Source organism: Thunnus albacares, chromosome 8, assembly GCF_914725855.1.
Source record: "Thunnus albacares chromosome 8, fThuAlb1.1, whole genome shotgun sequence".
In the NCBI taxonomy this organism is placed as follows: Eukaryota; Metazoa; Chordata; class Actinopteri; order Scombriformes; family Scombridae; genus Thunnus; species Thunnus albacares.
In genome coordinates, this window is record NC_058113.1 from 16,390,022 (window position 1) to 16,409,418 (window position 19,397).

Genomic DNA, 19,397 nt, shown 5'->3' on the forward strand with positions numbered 1-19,397 from the left:
CTGCTTTTTGCATACACACTTGAGCGCCATCTGTGGTGCAGCTGTGTAAATGCATTCTGAAAGTGTCCTTGTGTAGCCTATGACTTGTAAAAATGGCTGCCATGAAGAAAGTACTGATTGCAACTGTTGTTGCTGCTTTTGCAGCTTTCATTGGACACAGATTTCTCAAACTAAAGTAAGTACTTATTCTTTTTAAAGTTAGAGATTATACAGTATGTACATGTGTAGTAGTTCTGCTACTGTTCACAATTATTGCATAACATACTGACTAATGGGATCATGTATAGGCATGCAGGAGGGACAGAATTTACAAGTACTGTTCATCAGTTGCTGAGCTCTATCAGTGACACACTTACAACATATGGTAGACTTGTAGGTTCTGGTTATTATAGATATATACATATTTGATGTTGTCTGCAGGGAAATGACCCTTGCTACCAGAGAAGTGCCTCTGAAACACCTCAACTGTCATTATGTAAAGAACATTGGTAGGTATTCCTGGCTTTACAGTATGTTCATGTCATCTTTAGCAGTTTCTTAATTTGGGGATTTACATTGTCAAAAACATTCAGTAAAACTAAACATGTTATTGGCTATTTGTCAAATGTGGTCATAAATGAAGAGTTTAAAGTCCAGCCAACTGACAGTAGGTCGAGTGCCAAGTGGGTGGTGAAATGAAAACTGAAAAGAATGACAAACTGGATTTTGTTTTGTACAGAATATGGTGCAGAGGATATCACAATACTTAGAGATGGACTGGCCTTTCTAAGCACAGTATGTTATTATTTTTATTTTTATCATTATAAGTCTATTGTAAAGCCATAAGAATTTTGCAAAGTTGCATGAACCTTAATTACAGTACAGCTCACTCAAGAATCCTCTACATTATGTTAAAACATGGGTCAACAGTGTTACATTTATTTTTACTACAAACTGTTTAATGTAATTCTGGACCAGGTGGTTCTGTAATGACCTCCTCAAGCAAAATCGGTGCCAACATCTTACATGCAGTGTTTTCCACTCAGGGGTTAAAGTATCCTGGAATGCCTTCGTTCTCTGATGAACCGGGAAAGATTTACGTTTTGGACTTGCTACACCCAGATCCAACTCCAGTGGAGCTGCAAATCAAAGGAGAGCTTGACCTCAGTACTTTCAACCCACATGGCATTAGTGTATATACTGATGAAGCAGGTGAAGTACAAATCCTTTTTTGTTCCCAACACATTGTCTTGTCTGATAGATGCAACATCTTACAACACTTAGAAGCTTCACACAAAGAAAATAATTAATTAAAATATTTTATTCTTCAATTCAGCTGTTAGACAAGTCATTCATTAGGACATGAGAAGACCCTTAACCATCTGACATAAGAGTTATACCTGCTCTCATGAATAGAGAGATTAATGGATTTGATCTTTGTCTATTATTAATTCTTAGTGTATATTTCTATGTGTATATTTACACTTTAATACTGGAAACACAGTATTAAATATGTGTGTATACCTAACCTGTAAACTCATGTTTTGCACCAAATTGTGAAAAAAAGTACAGACAAGACTGAAAAAATGTGAAACAAGCACAAAATGACACAAAACTCACGTAAGTCAAATAAAGTTCAATGCACTGTAGCTGCTATGATGAGTGCTTATGAATGCATATCAAATGAATTGCACAGAAAGTGATTTAATTTCCTGAAATAACATAATCCCCTGTGAATTAGTGAACAACTGCAACATTATCTACAGGTCCCAGGAGCTTGCTGTGAACTTTGACAGACTTCAATAGAAAGTCAGATGGTATAGTAGAGAGTACAGCAGTTCATTCATTAGAGCAGAGAACAGGATGGAAAACAAGCTGTGACAACGTCATACTGTATATTTATTAGAAAGCACCTGGCAAAGTATTTCCTAGTATTCATCACCAACTGTAACAAAGCACTACAGATACATAGTATTATGGTAATTTTGTGCCACAGCAGATATGCGAGCAAACCTCATGTGTACTAGTTTCAAAATGATTGGTGGTGAGGAAACCCAGCCTACTTATGTAAAACAGAAGCTCAAAAATAAAATAAAAAAATAGAGGAGACCTGCATTTTTGTATTCAAATAAAAAAATGTTTTTTTATGTGGTTTTAGAATAAAGTGTTTACAGATTGTACTCTGCTGCCTCAGAGATTTGCATTTTAGAAGTGGGCCACTAGAAAAAAACAATTATCTTCATGAGTTATTAACTACTCTTGAGCAGTTTTCTTATCAAAAGTTACAAATTGGTTTATAGGGAGACAGAGTAAATACATGCAAAAACAAGCAATTACAAATAAGACAAAAGCAAATGAAAGTGATAAACATGAACATTAAAAACATGAAACATATGTTTTTAAGTAAAACATAATAATAGAAATTGAGTTACAGTAAGACCAGAACACGGTCAAACACAGACAGTTTTCAATTGAAGTTCAATCAATTCTGGCGAAAAATGTGTGTGATTTTTATATTCTTAAGATAAACGAGGTGAATAATGACAACAACACATTGCTACTCCTTTGCAGATGACTCTGTGTACCTGTTCACTGTCAATCACCCTCAGCACAAAAGCCAAGTAGAGATCTTTCATTTTGTTGAGGAGAATACTCTTGAACATCTAAAAACTATCACCCACCCCCTTCTCCATAGGTATGTACTGTAGAATAAACCCTTCACAGTAATACAATTTATACACTTGACGATCTCTGTATGATTTATATCTAACTCATCGGTCATGTCTTTCAGTGTGAATGACATTGTTGCAGTGGGAGTAGAGAGCTTCTACGCCACAAATGATCATTACTTTCCCAATGATGCACTTCACTTTCTGACTCTCATGTTGGGTCTTCCCTGGTGTGATGTGGTGTACTACAGTCCAGAGGAAGTGAGGGTTGCAGCCGATGGCTTTCTGTCCTCAAATGGCATCAACATATCACCTGACAAACGGTTGTTCTTAGCTCATTTCAGCAGTCACTGATGATGTGCATGAGCATGTTTTTACATTTCCAAAGCAGTATGATTTCCATGTAATGCTAAAATAATAAAACAGAAATGCTTTTTTTTCCCCAGGTATATTTATGTTTCAGATATCATAGACCACGAGATAGATGTTTTTGAGAGACAAGAAGGGGAACAGTTAGTGTATCTTAAGGTAATACATTGTTTTCTTATTTTCTGCACTCAGGAAAAAGGAAATTAAAGGAATAGTTTGAGATTTTGAGAAATACTCAATTTACTGTCTTGCAGGAAACCTCCCTGTAAAACCATAAATTGTGTTTTTTGCACTATAATTGCTGTATAGGTTAAATAAACAAGATATGTTCATTTGCTGTAAAGGTGATGATAGGCTGATCTTCATGCTGAGCTAAGCTAATCAGCAGCTGGATGTAGCAGACAGATATGAAAGTGGTGTCAATCTTCCCGTGTAACTCTCTGCAAAAAAGCAAATAAGCATATTTCCCAAAATGTCAAAAAAAATGTTAACATCACTAATGCTGTGCTTTTCCACAACTTTATCTAAAAGCAATATTTTGACATGTTCTACCCTCATTTTGTATCAGTATTGTATCCAGAGGAAAAATTTTTCATCCCTCATTTATATAATGTTTCCAATCAGTCCGTAGCTGTCGGGTCGCTGTGTGATAACATCGAGGTGGAGCACAGAACAGGTGACATATGGCTGGGTTGTCATCCAAATGCCATGAAGTTGTCAGTGTTTAACCCTGAAGATCCACCTGGCTCAGAGGTTGGTATTTTTGTAATAATTAAATTATATATCTACATTATTGTTTGAATTTTCCTGATCTTATTTTATTTGTTCATGTGTCCTACAGGTCATCCGGATCAAGAACATTAACTCACAGCAACCAGTGGTGAGCCAAGTGTACGCGGATAACGGCCGTGTGATCATGGGCTCCTCTGTGGCAGCTTCCCATGAGAAGAAGTTGCTTATTGGCACTGTTTTCCAAAAAGCCCTTTTATGTAATTTGAAATAGTCAGTGTATTCTGTATTGATCACTACTTCTGTATTGATCTGTACTGTATTGATCTACAATTAAATTTTTTTTTACAATTTAAAAAAAAATGCTGTAAAAAGGAAAAAAAAAATTAAACAAAATCTTGATCAATCTTGACCGTTTGCAAAAGGAGAAATTTTACTTGATGCATAAACCAGCTCACTGAAAGCAGGTAAGGATAAAATAATGTCATTGTAAGGCAGGAAACCATCTGACAGTGCAGCCTTGTATTTACCACGAAATGCAGTATGCACATAATGAAACTGTCACACAAAACTCATCCCGACTGGTTCCACAATTGTGGTAAAGGTAAAAGAAGTTTTAGTCACAATCTTTTATCCTTTTTCATCTTTATCAATTAACAAATCTCCCTCTGCTACTTTGGATATTGTAAACCTGGTCCCACCACCATCGCTAAGCTGTACACTTTCTTCCTCTGTGGTTTCTTTGGGAGGTACAGTAAAGTTAATGCCATCATTTTCTGAATCAAATGCACAGCTGTCCCCGTTCTCTTCATTATTCGTCCTCACACATTCTGCTGATTCAGAGTTTCCACAATTTTCTTGGATCGGAGAACGCCTCTCCTCTTCTTCACTGCCATTCTGTTTGGCCTTCTTGTTCATGAACACTTCACTGATACTCATCATGCGTCTGTGCCGTGGCGAATGATCCAGCTTCTCGATGTTGGTGGTCAAGATGTCACTGCAGCTCTTTGAGCGATTTATGTTTTCTGCGGGCTTTGTTTTCTTTGCTGTGATTGCAATATCCTTGATGACAGTGCTGTAGTCTTCCTCCTTCTCAGATAGGAAGTTGAAAATATCAATGACGGTTGGCTTCACATCTGGGTTGCGCTTGTCCTCTTCAGGCTCATCCTGGTCCTGGTCATAGAAGGGTCTGTGCTTGTGTCTTCTTTTCTTGAACACCTTGTGAGCCTCCACTACCATGTGGACATTCCAGCTGAAGAACAGAGACAGCCAGGCCAGGCCCATGTAGATCCATAACTCTGCAAATACTCTGTACAATCTAGGATATTTGATATTTGGATTCACACCTGAAATGAAAGTAGGTACACCAGTGTGACTTTTTTTTAAACGAATGACTAAACCAAACAAAAAGTTTACACCCACAAAGAATCTCAGAGAAACCTTTAATCAGATGAAAAGAGTAACATTATGCCACAAGTCGAACCTACCTGCCACATAATCTCCAAAGCCAACAGTTGTGAGTGTGATGAAAGAAAAGTAGAGACCCTCCAAGTAAGTCCATCCTTCCATAAACATGAAAACAAATGGAGGGATCACCAGGTGCACCAGCAGTCCCCATAACAGGAATATGGCTGTGCAGGTAAACTGGACCTTTTTCTGATTTAAAAAAAAGGGCAAAAAGAAACATAAAATTAAACGTGATATTATAACTTCATGGAGCTGCTGTTTAATACAGTATTCAGATTTAGTTCCAGCTTTAAGTAAGACTCTTACCACTGAAACACCTTTACGGATCAGAACCTGGGACAGACGTTTGGCCCGATCTCCAAAGAATGAACCCAGGTCACTTATCCACACCAGACACAGCGGGATCCCACACAGACCATACAGAATGCAGAACACACGGCCACCTCTAGTCTTAGGGGCAACATTACCGTAACCTATAGAATACAAGAGGAAATATTAAAGCACACCACAAGTTTTATACATAGGGTGTCATTTTTAAATAGTTAATAAATCATTTATAATGCTTTATAGATGGTAAATAAAACCATAAGAATAACATTTGGGCTGCCATGTTCTGAAAATTTGCTTTGACTGGTGAGTATCCACCTCTAGCATTGATTACTTGCACAGCATCCAGCTCAAAATAATTAATGAAAAATCACCATTTAGAGCTGTTGGCTTTTTTCTTTTCTCAATCATTTCACTGTTATAATGACTTCATTTTCTCATAAGTCATCAAATGTGCAGTTACAGATGTTAGTAAGTCATTAATCAGGGTTGTGGGTTTCTCAGATTCTCATAGGCTACCAAGATGAATAAAACAATATCATTTGACCTTATAAAGTATGTCATATTACGAAGTAGTATTCTGATTTAGTCTTTTTGCCTCAGCAAAATGCATTAATGAAGGTCTATCATAGTCTATCACACCTAAATAAATACGATGAATTATCTATGTGATATTTCTTGTGTTAATCATGAAAAGAGGAGAACAGTGCATTTTGTGATCTGAATAAATTTGCCAAATTACAATGTAGAGAAGTCGTGTTGTCTGAGTAGTTCCCCAAACATAAAGAGTATATTGTGAATTTAATGAGTTGACATAAAACCTCATGTAAGTGACATGTACTGTAGGCCTCATACAAACCTATAGTAGTGACAATAGTGGCAGCAAAGATGACAGAGTTTGCCCAATCCCACGGTTTACGATTTTTGTCCCCGGTGATGGTCACACCTTGGCCTGCAGCCTCTGATACAATCTGGATGAGTAAACACAGTAAAAATCAGTCTTGGGAAAACCACATTCACACAAACCACTGAAACTGCTGCTTCTACTTTTCCTTAACAATACTAAGGACAATCTTACTGAGTATGTTATGGTTCATTCAATCAAAATCACACCCTGTGTCCGACCCATGCAGACACACCTTGAACAAACATTCAAATATTTGTGGTTGGAGAGAACGTGCTCAACACAAGAACAAGAAAGCCCCTGAATTTTCTCAGCACATAATCGATATGAGCATCACATTTCAACATAGTAACTTTTATTTGTTATTCGCATTGTGACACAATCCGACTCTGTTTTTTTTTTCATTGTTTTCTTCTCCAAACCAGGAAAAACTGGTTCTGAGGTGTCCCGACATGCAAAGGCAACCAACTTCTCTTTTACTCTTTCATGTCGTGTAGGATCTCATTTACTAAGGCCACAGAAATACAGCCTAATATAGGGCAGAAATCAGTTTTAATTATTTGACTTAATTGCTTTTATCTACAACTTCAAAAGAATTAATGGGAGTCTATTATCTCCTCTAAGTTACTTAGAATAATGTAACTTAGTCTTGATGGATAAATGCGCAAATTTAACAGCCATTTTCTGTCATGTTATCAAACAGATGTGTTCGTACCTCCAAAATCTGATCCAGATCAGCTCTTGTTAAACAAGCATGGTTCTTCAAAAGGTTTTCCTGTTGAAGGAGATATTTGACTTTGGCTGATTCCCAATTTGGCTCCTCAAGAATCTGGAATATAGCCGCCCCGATAGATAGGTAGAAAATAATACATGAAGTTAAAAACGGACCCTTATCAGCCATAGTCAAGTCATAACTTCAGCCTTACGACGCCGAGCAGTACGCAGTATATTCCTACAGAGGGCTGACGTTATCCTACCTGCTGTTTTCTTCCTGGTAAAAAAACATAATGGGTTACATTGCACTCCTCTCAACGGAGACTGATCCAAGTATAGCTCTATTGTTCACTTATGGCCCCATTTAAAAAACTTCTTTTAACTCTTTATAGGCTAGTCTAATTAAGATAGTCTTTAAAAGATCCTTAATTAAATGAGCTCGCGTGGAAAAACAAACAAACAAACAAACATTTTACAGTATTTTAAGAACAGTATGAATGACTTCAAAATTGTCCAAAAAACATAAAATTTGAATTATGATGTTTGTGTGCACAGACCAAATTTGTTTATCTCTCTTTTCTTCGTTTCCCTTTCTTCCTACTTTGCATGATTGCAGAATACCTGTATGACGCAGTTATGGAAACATTCAGCAGGGGGCAACATGTCTCCTACTGTACATGTCTTCAGTGGAGACAAACAGGGTTGTGTGTGGGTGTGCACGCATGTGTGAAACGGAATGTGTTGGTGATGACGGTTGCTCTTATCTGCATGTACGGGCATACAGACGGCTGGAGTCAAGTTAATCACACTGGGTGGATCCTGGCTGTTCTGTGTGATAATGACAGAGGGGTGTTTTCCTCAGTGTGAGAATATGCTGCATGTGAACGCTGAATGGAAGTGGTGCCCCAGTCTTATTTAAGCTACTCTGTGTGCTATATCTAGAAGAGCAGAAAGTTCAAAGAGAAGTCAGTAAAGCAATTAGTTGATCGACAGAAAATTAATTAACTATTTTCACAATCGATTAATCATTTTAAATCATTTTTCGAGGAAAAAATACCAAAATTCTCTGTTTCCAACTTCTTAAATGTGGATGTTTTCTGGTTTCTTTAGTCCTCTAGTCAATTGAATATCTTTGGGTTGTGGACTTTTGGTCAGGACAAAACAAGACATTTTAGGTTGCATTTTGGGCTTTGGGAAGCAGTGATCAACATTTTTCATAATTTTCTGATATTTATAGACCAAACAACTAATAGATTCATCAAGAAAATTATAAATTAATTGACAATAGTGTATTAAAATAGAAAATTATCATCAGTTGCAGCTAGAGCTGCAATGAATGATTAATTGAGTAATAGATTAGTCAATCAACAGAAAATCTTGATAATCAATTAATCGTTTCAGCTATTTTTTTAAGCAAAACTGCCAAAATTTGCTGTTTTCAACTTCTAAAATGTGATGATTTAATGCTTTTCTTTGTTATACATGATATTAAACTGATTGTCTTTGGGTTTTGGACTGTTGGTCAGACAAAACAAAACATCTGAAGACATCACCTAAGACTCTGAGGAATTGTATATAAGTAAATAAATAAGTTCATTTTTCATTATTTTCTGTCATTTTATAGACCAAAAAACAACAGCCCTAGTTGCAGCCCTGAATATATTTATTGTGTCAAGGCCAGATATATTTGGGTAATCTACTGGGACAGTGGCAACACTGGCCACTGGGTTTTAGATAATACTGACACAGATGCTCCAGCTGCTGCAGCTGAGGTCTCCTGCACCTTTGGGAATTTCACATAGAATATTTACATAGCTTTTTAGGGTCAGCAAATAGAGTCATACTGTAATATTTGTGTGTGGGCCGTATACACTTGATGCACTGCTACTTGTAGAGACACACAAACGGCATTATGAACTTATAATATTTATTATATAATATTTATTTACTATACAAAGGAAGTACTGATTAGATTTAGATTATATTTTAGATTTTTTATTTGCACAAAGGATACAATAAAAATATTACACAGTAAAAAGTTATATTAAATTGTGCAGGAGAGGAAGGAGGCCCAAAGGGCTTATACAAAGTCCTCCCCTTCATTTCAACAAGTCATAATAACATACTGAGTCATAAAACAATATATCATCAAATAGACAAAGAAACAACTAGTTACATGGTTTAGAGACAACACCTTATTTAGAATATGGAACATTAAGTAAATGATCAAATCTGGGAATCTAATCATAGCACAATTATTGATCATTGGTATTGATCCTTAATGATCATTATTGATCACACACAGAGACACACACATACACAACAGCGCCCCTGTGTGGAGCCACCTGCAAAGTTTGAACCGTGTGCAGACCATATAGTCTAGTATGGTGCAGTCATGGTTCTGCAAACAGGAGGAGGCTGTGACTTTGCTGATATTAAACTGTGACCGGTCACTAAACTGGCAGAGAGCCGATAGTTTAATAAAAGCTTAATCTTTGACCGCATATTCCTCTGATACACAGACCCTGATACTAAGCGCTCAGGTAAACATACAGCTCTACAGCAGGAGAGCTGCACCTGTTTTGTCCTGAGCTTGACATTTGGTTTAGCAATCCTCATTAACAGAGTATCCTCAAACGCCTCCATCAGTGCACCCCCATCAGTTTTTGAGGGGGGGTGGATGACGTCACCCACTGTGCTTCAGAAACTGGACCTGTCACCTGACTTACCTGTACTGGTAAACAAACAGAAGTGTCTTGGCTTGTGTCAGGATGATTTATGCTGCAGCCCGCCCGCCTCCTGACAGCCCCTTACTTTTACAAATAGCCTAAAAAGTAATCTATTAGGTTTTTGAGTAACGTTCCCACCTCTGATCTCCACCCATCACTCCTTTTTAGTGCTTCGTCATTGTAGCTGCGTCACCGCCTCTCTGAGTGTGGAAACCTGATCGATAGTCTCTAACTTGTTCTGAGGGGAAACACCGGAACTATATGGCATCAAACTAAAGATGGAGAAAAGGCACAAAGGAGGCATCTGTCTGCTCAGGTATGACTCGCCTACTCAAACACTGTTGTTGTTTTTTATTGCAGAGCTTTTCCAGCGAGGTGTTTTCATTTCCCGATTCCTCGCGTCTGCATCTCGGATAGAGTTCACTGCTCCGTATTTAGAAAGCTTATGTTAAACACGACGAGGTCAGGGATATTTGTGCTGTCAGGCTACTGCACATAGAAAACAAGAAACAGGACTGGTAAGCCACTGTGTAGTCTTTTGTGTGTGTCATGAGAGATGAGCAGATGCGTCTGCAAAAGATTTGTTGTGAGGTTATCCAGAGCCTCTGGGCCCCAAATACTTTTTAAACCAAAGCAAGAAACATGTCGTCATTATCATAAACAAGAGAACACAGTCAAAACTAAACTGCAGTACTATAGGAATCTTGTAAATAATGCAAGTCTGCTGCATGCTGAATTAGAAATGATGCTGAAAACAGAAGAGGAAATTAGATTAAAACTTGTTAGATTTATTTTGACTTAAACAAGTGATTAGGGTCAACCTGATTACATTGTTTTTCCCTCTGTTTTCTTGTTCTCAAAAGGATTCTAGCACTATATGCTGTGTCTCAATTCTCAGCTATTCATGTTCGGATACAGGCCCTTCAGCTATTCGATAAATTAGTAGTTGTGCTCAGGCAGCCTTTTTATGATATAGCATGCTGTATAAGTCATCTATCATGCACTGTAGAGGTTCCCCCGAATTCTGTACATCTCATTGACTGTGTGTGTTGCCACTTACAAAGGCAAAAATAAGTATTTTACTGAATTGACACTCTCTTTCTCTGTCTCTCCCTCTTTCTGACCCGGCCACACTGTCTGGAACTGTCCCTGCACTATACGATGACCCTCTACATGGATATGCTGTGAGTATTATTTACCACTTTAACTTGTATGCAAGAGTATGTAGAGGTAAAATAAGGTGTTTTAGCTGTTGTTGTAGTATGGCTCTGACAGGATTATTGCATATAAAGTTTATTTTGAGGGTGATGTTTTGCACACAGTAAATCCAGAGTGGCAATTATTTCACTTCACCAAATGTATAGTAGGCACACATAATGACTCCTAATTTACCACAATATGGTTTAAATAAAATGCAGAACGGCAGTATAATTAAACACCCCTGCTCTCAGCTGCAGAGAGGCATTTCATTTATATTTATGAAACAGTTCAATGAAGTCATAGCTCATCAGTCTTTATAGAGACTATTAATTCTTAATGACTTCTATTTTCTGCCACTTCCCCTGGGATCTGACTGCAGACTTTGAATCTTCTGCATGCATGTATTTACTGTAGATGTGCATGGTTGCCTCTTCTACAGTGATTCCTCCTTTATTTGAATGAAAAAAAGCCACAGCTTCTTATTCAACCTTGACTAATTCTTCATATCACTGGGAAAAAAGGGTAACAAGCCATTGATTGGGCTGGAATCCCAATGAAAGTTTATAGATGAAATTATGGGACACCTCTGTTATTGACCTGCTGGTGCCCACATCAGGCTAGTTTTGGGAGGGGTAGTGTGACCGAGTCACCCTGAGGCATCTGGAAGCAAACACATCTTTATCTCAGCAGAACACATGCTCCCAGCATGCACTGCAGCTCGGTGTTGATGCAGAGTAGAACTGAAGGGGATTCTCTCTCTCTCACAGCAAATAATTTATGTTGCACGAATGATTTGATCTTTTACCATGAAGTGTTTTTGTTAAAACACTCAAATTACAAATACTATACCCAGACTGCACAGTGTTTTGGAAAAAGTGTCAGTGTAGTTGAGATATAAGAAAGCAATCATGATGCAATATTGAATATATTTGGGATATTTTAGGGAAAACCAAAATTTGGCCAGTTTTTACCAGAGTCTAACATTGACTTCTCATTCAAATTATCAGCTGCATGTAGAAAGTTGACTTGTTTACTGTTTGTCCACCAGGTGGCAGTGCAAACTAAGACAACTCATTCACAGCAGCATCAGCTGATCCAGTACAATGTTACATGTACTTAGTGGATGAGAACGTCCAACACAGTTTATTCAATGTACTGTGAGCCCCAGGGCTCGGTACAGTGTCTTAGATCCCAAATGGCATCCAGGCTATCTAAGCACATACATATTCATATAAGCATTTCATCTCAAATCTGACTCATTGTTTTGCAATATCTGTGGATGCAAAATAATGTTTGTAGCAGTTTCACTGATTGCAGGACATTCAAGAGTGTTTTTTTATGTTGAGCTGTCCTGTGCTATTCTCTGTATCAGAGTATAGCGCAGGACACATGTTTTCTTGGAAACATTATGTCGATGTCATGATGTCTATGCATTTTAAGTTCCCATTGCAGAGACATCATAGTGTGCAGTTATAAGTCTGCAAGCTGTGGGTGAATTTAAACTTGGCCTAAGAGAATAAAAGGGGAGCAACTTGTCTGCTGGCAGAAAGGGGCAGAAACATGGAACATTCCTGGTTCATAAATTCTTTATAACATAATGGTGCACTATGAATATTGATGGGCTGTTACCATCTATCCCGTTAGTGCTCTTGAGAGCTCAGACCCTGAGCACAACTCAAACCCCTGCAACTGTGCCTCCATCACATGCACTCAAAATTCATATTTAAAGCAATTTTTCAAAGCTGCACATGTTGTTTTACATAAGATACCAGAGGGAAGGCTGCTTGGTGTGTGTATGATGTATATCCAGATGCGGTATTGAAAATCACAGAGAGATGAATTGGGTGGAAGTGGTGTGGGACATTATGTAATCACTGAGTGATGGAGCCAGAGAGGGATAAAGATGTTCCAAACAAACATAACCCCCATGCACTCAGCTGGAGTAATGCACTGCACCATCGTATGTGTGTGTTTGCCTGTGCTTTTGAGCAAATGAGGAAAAGTGACAGGGGAGTGTGCGTCAGTGTTTTCGGGTGTGTCTGCTGTGTGAGGAGTGGGTCGTCTCAGAGTCTGTGGTTCCAGTCTGTCATTGTCTCAGGGGACTGTGGGTCTGTGAGTGCCGCTCCTCTTCTCCTCCCCTCTCTATTCTGTCTCTCCTGACTCTCCTGGGTCCAGCTCAACACCTGCTCCTTGCAGTAGGCACAGGGTTGGGCAGGGTTTCCTAAGCAACCGGAGGCAACGCGAGTAGTTTATACAGTCTTTGTTTCTCTCCCGCGCTCTTCCTCTGTCTCTCTGACATGCTCATTCCATGTCAAACTAAAGCAGAGGAAATAGAAACTGCACACATTAACTATATCTATAAGTACTTTCTGTTTGTACCCAGCAGGGATTAATCAGATCTCTTCCTGTTAACGCCTGATGTAGTAAATGTTTAACACCACCGGTTTGAACACGGCAGTGCTGATATGTCGTCACTGTGACCAAAGTCTAAGAAAAACGCAGTGATTAGTGACTGTTACTCTGCTACAGAGGTATTTTTTTCTGTTTCTTCTCTTGACTTTGGCGTCTCCCAAGCTTCTTCATAACTGCTTTGGACTTTATGACAATGTAAGTCATTGGATTTGTGGAATCAGCTTTATACTGGTAAGATGTTTTTCTTAAATGAATAGCAAGCAAATCGCCCAGAAATGACATGTGACACTGCTGTGTATGCCACATGAACTTGTCTCTGTGAGACAAAGGTGATGGTGGATGAGAGAATAATGAACCCCTTTACTTCCCCCCTCTGCCTATGAGCCGTATGGCCCTAATGGGGTCAGGCAGATGGGTGGGGACCATTCAGGGATCCATTAAGACAGCTTGTGTGTATATGTGTGCCCATGATCATATTTGTGTGCGTGTGGGTGTGTGCTTGTTTGTTTTTGAATTTTTGATTTTGAGGGTGTTTCTGTTGAATAATAAATTTTTAGGTGCGACTTTTTTAATTCATTTGAAACTGTGCCTCTTTCAATTGGGACAAATTTGTAGTCCTGACACCTTCATACTGTGCAGATGAATGCATTGAGTTGGTGTCTGAAAAGACTCTGAGTAGTATGACTGTTGCCTCTCTGCATCCATGCTGTTTCTGGACATTGTATTGTGTTAATGATTGCACTCTTTGGCCCACCCTGCTCCATGCTTGTTGGGGATTTTTATAATGAGGCTTAATGTATGTACCAGCATGGGGATTAGTGTCTGTGTGTATGTATGAATTAAAATGTGTAGGGCTGCAACTAATAATTATTCTTCCGATATTTTTTTTTGATTAATCAACTAAATGTTTTGATCTATAAAACATCAAAACAGTGAAAAATGTCCATCACAATTTCCTGGAGTCCACAGGTCACACCAATGACAATCAATGAATCAATAAATCTTTGCAGCTCTATAAATTTGACGAATAATGTTAATACTCATTGTAAGTATTAACTTTCATCCTACCAACATATTTAACATACAAGGACTACTGACTGGGGTCCCTGGGGACCCCAAGAACAAACTACTGTAAGATACAACCATCACAGCAAAATGTTAACTTATTTCTATCTATTTCTATAGTTGTGTGATTAATGTCATCTGAAGAAAAAACAGATTATTATTATTATTATTGTAGGAAAGTTACAGTTAATTTGCATATTGTGTAAAACATAAATATATACTTTTCATTAATACAAATTGCAGCTTCTATCCCAAGTACAGTCTTGGGATAGAAGACTGTACTTGGGAGGTGTCCCTACCTTTCCTGATAGTATGTGATACTTCAAATTAGAACCCATGGCAAACATGAACTCAATAAGTAGTCCCATCTATTAAAACTGCATAGACGGAATGGGATGCTTTTGACTGGTGTCCCCCAGGACCCCAGTACATTGGTATTTAATTTAAAAAGCGTTAATTAAAACAGAAACAATGAAATGAAGTCATTAGGAACCAATTGATTGACAATGTCATGAAAGATTGGAATGATAGAATAAAGCACATGTGAGATATGACAAAAAAGTATATATCTGTGGTCTGCGGGTCGGTAGGATTAAGGTTAATATGCACTGATACAGGTAGTGATCTTATCAGTAGTTTTTAACAGTCTTGTTGCGTTTTTCAGGCTTAGATTGCTGCAGCATTTAACATTACATTTTGCATTATATGATAACAAACTTCTATTTAGCGGCGTGGAGCAGCCCTCATCAGTATTAGGCTGTATGAAAGTTATGTCCATCTCCTCCACTCCGGCATGCGGTTGTGAGGCGTGCTGCTCGCCGCTCAGCTTCAGAATCAGACTCCGCCCCTTTACGAGCATCGGACACCTTCAGCACAACAAAGCATGTGTCGCTCCGCAACATTGTTTCTCCTCTGAACGGCCGGAATATAGGATTTTGTCGGATTTTTTGCTCCTTGCTTTCCCATTGATGCTTATCCTAGAGTAGGTAAGCCAAATTTAAGATGTATGCACCTCGGGCGGAGGGGATGAGTTACTGTTTATTTGTTTTGTTGTGCATTCGGCGCCATTTTCATACACAGATTGTTTAAATACCTTGGCACGTTGGTCCGATTCAGCCTATTACTGTTCTGCTGTTCAATTGAAAAAAAAAAAGTTAGAAATTGAAGTCTACGTATCAGAATACATTAACATGCGGTATTTATACGATGATTTATTGAAGCAAATTAAAATTATAAAGGCTCTTTGCCCAATTAAATTGCATTATAGCAGTCTAACGGTGTCCCCATAAATCAAAAGTGCTCCGTATTAGCGGAGGCAGCAATGTTTTCTAAAAATGTGAGTTGTTTTTGTAGAAAAATAAATAAATAAAAGGATGAGCGTTCAAGTTACCACTCCACTGAAAGAAATCGCACAATTTGGATATTTTAGTAAAATTAAATTGATAAAATATTTGTTTTTGTGTAAAGACATATTATTATTTTGTTTATGGGGAAATATTATATATTTATATAATATTGTTTATTTTATGGGGAAAAAGCAAAATAGATCTTAATGCTCTTAATGTTAAATCTTAATGCTTTCTATCTAGGGATGGTTCATCTTCACATAAAGTGTAGTGATTAAAGTGAGTATGATGTATAAGAGAAAGAACTGACTGGAAGTGACATGATTACCTTATTTTGTCCCTAAATCTTTCCCATGTTAAATAGTTATTGCCCCACAAGATACACTTGAGTCCTGGTCTTGAATACTTGTGAGCTGTGCTGTTATTTCCAACAATGTGTCTGCCTAGATGTTCAGATATTGTTTTTTCATGCTTTTTCAGAGATTGCTCTGCTTTAGGATTTCATTTTCTGCTTGACATGACTCGCTTTTACCCCAAGAGAAGTGTGCATGGGTTAAAAATATCCATCTTCCCTGGAGGGCTTCATATGTGAATGTGTGTCTGCTTCTGTGTGCTCAAACGCCTGTACAACCCATAACGCACTTAGGAGAAACTCATCCAATAAGCCTCATCTCCATTGATGATACTGCTGGATATATATAGTCAGATAATCTTTTATGAAGCGCTGCAGATATGACGTCGGAAGGACGAGGGGGGAGACAGAGGGAGCGTTTATGCAGTACAACTGGCGAGAGCTTGCTTGAGCAATATGGGTAAATACAAAGGTTAAAAAAAAATGACATATAGATAAGATCTGGGTGCCCGGGGTCTCCTGTACTGCTGAATCAGCAGTGTTGAGAACACAGAACTGCTGAAGTGATGCTGAAGGATGTTTGTGGCTCTGCTGTGTGAGAGTGAGGTCACCGAGGTCCCTGAAGAGCTTGCTGGTGTTAATCCTCTTTTGGGAGTTATGATGCATTTGTGCAGTTAGACTACTACTCTGTTGTGTGAGCAGCACTAAATAGGAAACAGACTACACATACATAGTCCCTTGCTCCTTTCTTCATGAATGAGGGAGCCTGAGGATTTAACTAGCTTAGAGACCATGTAAAAAAGTTGAAGTTTATGTAATATTTTGCACAAATAATTGCAGTATTATTTTAAAATATAGTAAATTGTATAATGATAAATACACATTTTGATTATTTTGACTAATCAATCATGACATCTAGACACAGATCTGTATTTTATGTCGCACATAAAGAACACATCTTTCATAATGTGCACTAATGTACACATATACTATTCTTTTAAAGGGTTTTGGTTGAGGTGATGTTGGAAATGGATTTAGAATTGCTTTCAGGGCAACCACAGTAAATCAATCACGCTACTTCATTCTTTTCCCATGGTGGTTCATGTTACAGCATCAAGAGGACAGACCATCTGTGTGTATTGATTAGTTTAGAACTGAGTTTGAGATCGGTTTACGCACAGGACTAGACTAAAATAAACCTTTTTGTAGCCTGTTACCTTTGGGTTGAGTATCACCCAGCTCACCTAAAAGATATGGTGTCACAGGATCCATGATTGCAATACGTCATTCAAAGTCTGATCATGTTCTTCATTTGTTGCAAGAGTCATTCTAGATGTATTTCTCTGCAAAATCTTGAAATCATGCAGTATTGTTTATTTTCACTTTAGGATTATTTAAAAAGAAGTAAATGTTGGGATGTTGCTGGGCGAGCTTGTTGGCGTTAAGTGAACATACGAACAGTTTATCCCGGCACGTGTTAGCGTGTGTGCTGGCATGTGTTTCTGTGTTTACTTTGAGAGAGGTTAATAGGAGCCACCATGTGGCCAGAGGACTGATATATTGGCCTTGCGTTTTTATGTTGATTTTCAGCCAGGTAGGCGGAGCTCCACATAAAACCATGAATCAGCACAGCTGATCGCCACAGTGTTTCTGCCAGCTATTCTCTTTTGCGTGCACACACACACACACACACACACACACACACAGATGCATGCACACCCAGAGATGCAGACTGAGAGACAGATAAGAAGGAATCGGAGTGGAGGGAGACAGTGAGATAGATGCTGTAGGCAGGTAGATAGAGATAATCTCACTTGGTCACTTGGGGCCTGATTAACTCCAAACTCCTTCTAATTCCTTAAGCCTACTGTCAGTACCCAGGAACCATGCTTTCTTTATGTCCCAGTATTCATACAAGGTAGTTTTGTTTTGGAACTCATGTCACCTGTCAGTCAGTTGCTAATATTAGTATGGAAGAAGCAGTAATGTTGCTCAAAATAAAAAAATTTATCTAAATAATCGTAAATTTAGTATTCTGTGTATGTTTGCGGCTGTGTACACATGTATGCACATGTGCATATGTGTGCTGCGTGCAGAGCATAAATAGATGTGAGCTTGTCTGTAAAAGCTGACTAATGAGCCCCTGCATCTTGAGCATATGGGGCTATTTATATACTATACGTCCTCTTTCTGTGCAAGCTTCCCCATTCAGCCCTCTCGTCTCATTTCGTTTCATACATATGCATACATATTTATACACATACACACACCAACTCACAGCAGTAGCAGCTCTGCAGCATCACTGGCAAATAATATGAAGGCTTTGGGATGAATATATCTTTTAAGCAGTTGGAGACTCGGATTCAAGTACAATGTGAACTCTATTGCTCTCTCCCCTAAGTGAGATTCACTGAGTCAAATCAAATCTCTTCAGATTTCAAATTATCTTCCTGTGGGAGCATTAAATTCAATTAAAAGTCACAGAAACTCTAAATCAAATCCTGATTCAACCCCAGCCCTGGCGTTTGCACCTGATCCAGCAGCTCTTTGCGAGCTCAGTCTTGCTAGAGGGTGGCCTACTTCATCTATAATTTAGCTCATTAGAGACACTAATTATGTAGTATTTAGGGCAGATTTTTTTTCATACAGTACAGCAGTATTTCATCTCATTAGCTTCATTTCAAAAAGAAATATGCTTCACGTTAAGGTTGATTCTGTATTGAGAGATCCTGTGGTGTGGCTGCTGTTATCTCAATCGGTCATGATGCAGGTTCGTCCTGCTCAGCTGGCTGATAGCAGAGATGTTAGATAGGCAACACAAAATGGAGGAGGCAGCAGACACAAGCTCAGCTGGTCCATTAGGAGCATGTCTGTTTCCTGACAATCAGAATTGAGATGACAGAGCATTAAAAGACCCAAAGGAGCCTGTGAGCACTGATGCATACCAGTGTGTGTGTGTGTGTGTGTGTATGTGGTGACCTAGGGCATAGGCCTATGGGGGGTCTTGAGGGGGGAAGGGTAGGCAGGATTAGTTATAGAGTGCAGCACAGTTATTGGTCACTGGACACAAACAATGGGAGGGCTAAAGAGGATTTGGTCTGTGTGCGTACCCCCTCCTCCTCTCCTGCTGTCCTG

General features: G+C 38.6%; 3 protein-coding genes across 16 annotated transcripts in view; 2 read left to right on the forward strand and 1 right to left on the reverse strand.

Annotated features, from left to right (window-relative positions):
* Positions 1 to 64: 64 nt before the first annotated feature.
* LOC122987308 (serum paraoxonase/arylesterase 2-like) lies at positions 65 to 4,025 on the forward strand. Its single transcript, XM_044359114.1, has 9 exons — positions 65 to 175; positions 421 to 488; positions 719 to 774; positions 1,026 to 1,191; positions 2,551 to 2,674; positions 2,771 to 2,971; positions 3,095 to 3,176; positions 3,642 to 3,770; positions 3,859 to 4,025. Exons 1-9 carry the CDS (start codon positions 93 to 95, stop codon positions 4,018 to 4,020), a joined length of 1,071 nt encoding a protein of 356 aa, XP_044215049.1. The 5' UTR covers positions 65 to 92; the 3' UTR covers positions 4,021 to 4,025.
* Positions 4,026 to 4,371: 346 nt separating this feature from the next.
* LOC122987306 (potassium channel subfamily K member 5-like) lies at positions 4,372 to 8,108 on the reverse strand. Its single transcript, XM_044359112.1, has 5 exons — positions 7,160 to 8,108; positions 6,400 to 6,511; positions 5,520 to 5,686; positions 5,234 to 5,402; positions 4,372 to 5,092 (listed from the first exon to the last, which is right to left on the reverse strand). The coding sequence occupies exons 1-5, from the start codon at positions 7,343 to 7,345 to the stop codon at positions 4,377 to 4,379; spliced, it is 1,350 nt and encodes a 449-aa protein (XP_044215047.1). The 5' UTR covers positions 7,346 to 8,108; the 3' UTR covers positions 4,372 to 4,376.
* Positions 8,109 to 10,967: 2,859 nt separating this feature from the next.
* Positions 10,968 to 19,397, forward strand: part of LOC122987303 (titin-like) — a 33,819-nt gene continuing 25,389 nt past the window's right edge. For 11 of the 14 annotated variants that reach the window (XM_044359097.1, XM_044359109.1, XM_044359100.1 and 8 more), the window contains exon 1: positions 15,401 to 15,546. In XM_044359097.1, coding sequence (XP_044215032.1) covers position 15,546 — 1 coding nt within the window. In that variant the 5' untranslated portion in view covers positions 15,401 to 15,545. Of the gene's footprint in view, positions 11,072 to 15,400; positions 15,551 to 19,397 lie in introns of those variants that run through there. The other 3 variants (XM_044359099.1, XM_044359098.1, XM_044359106.1) reach the window with 3 other exon arrangements.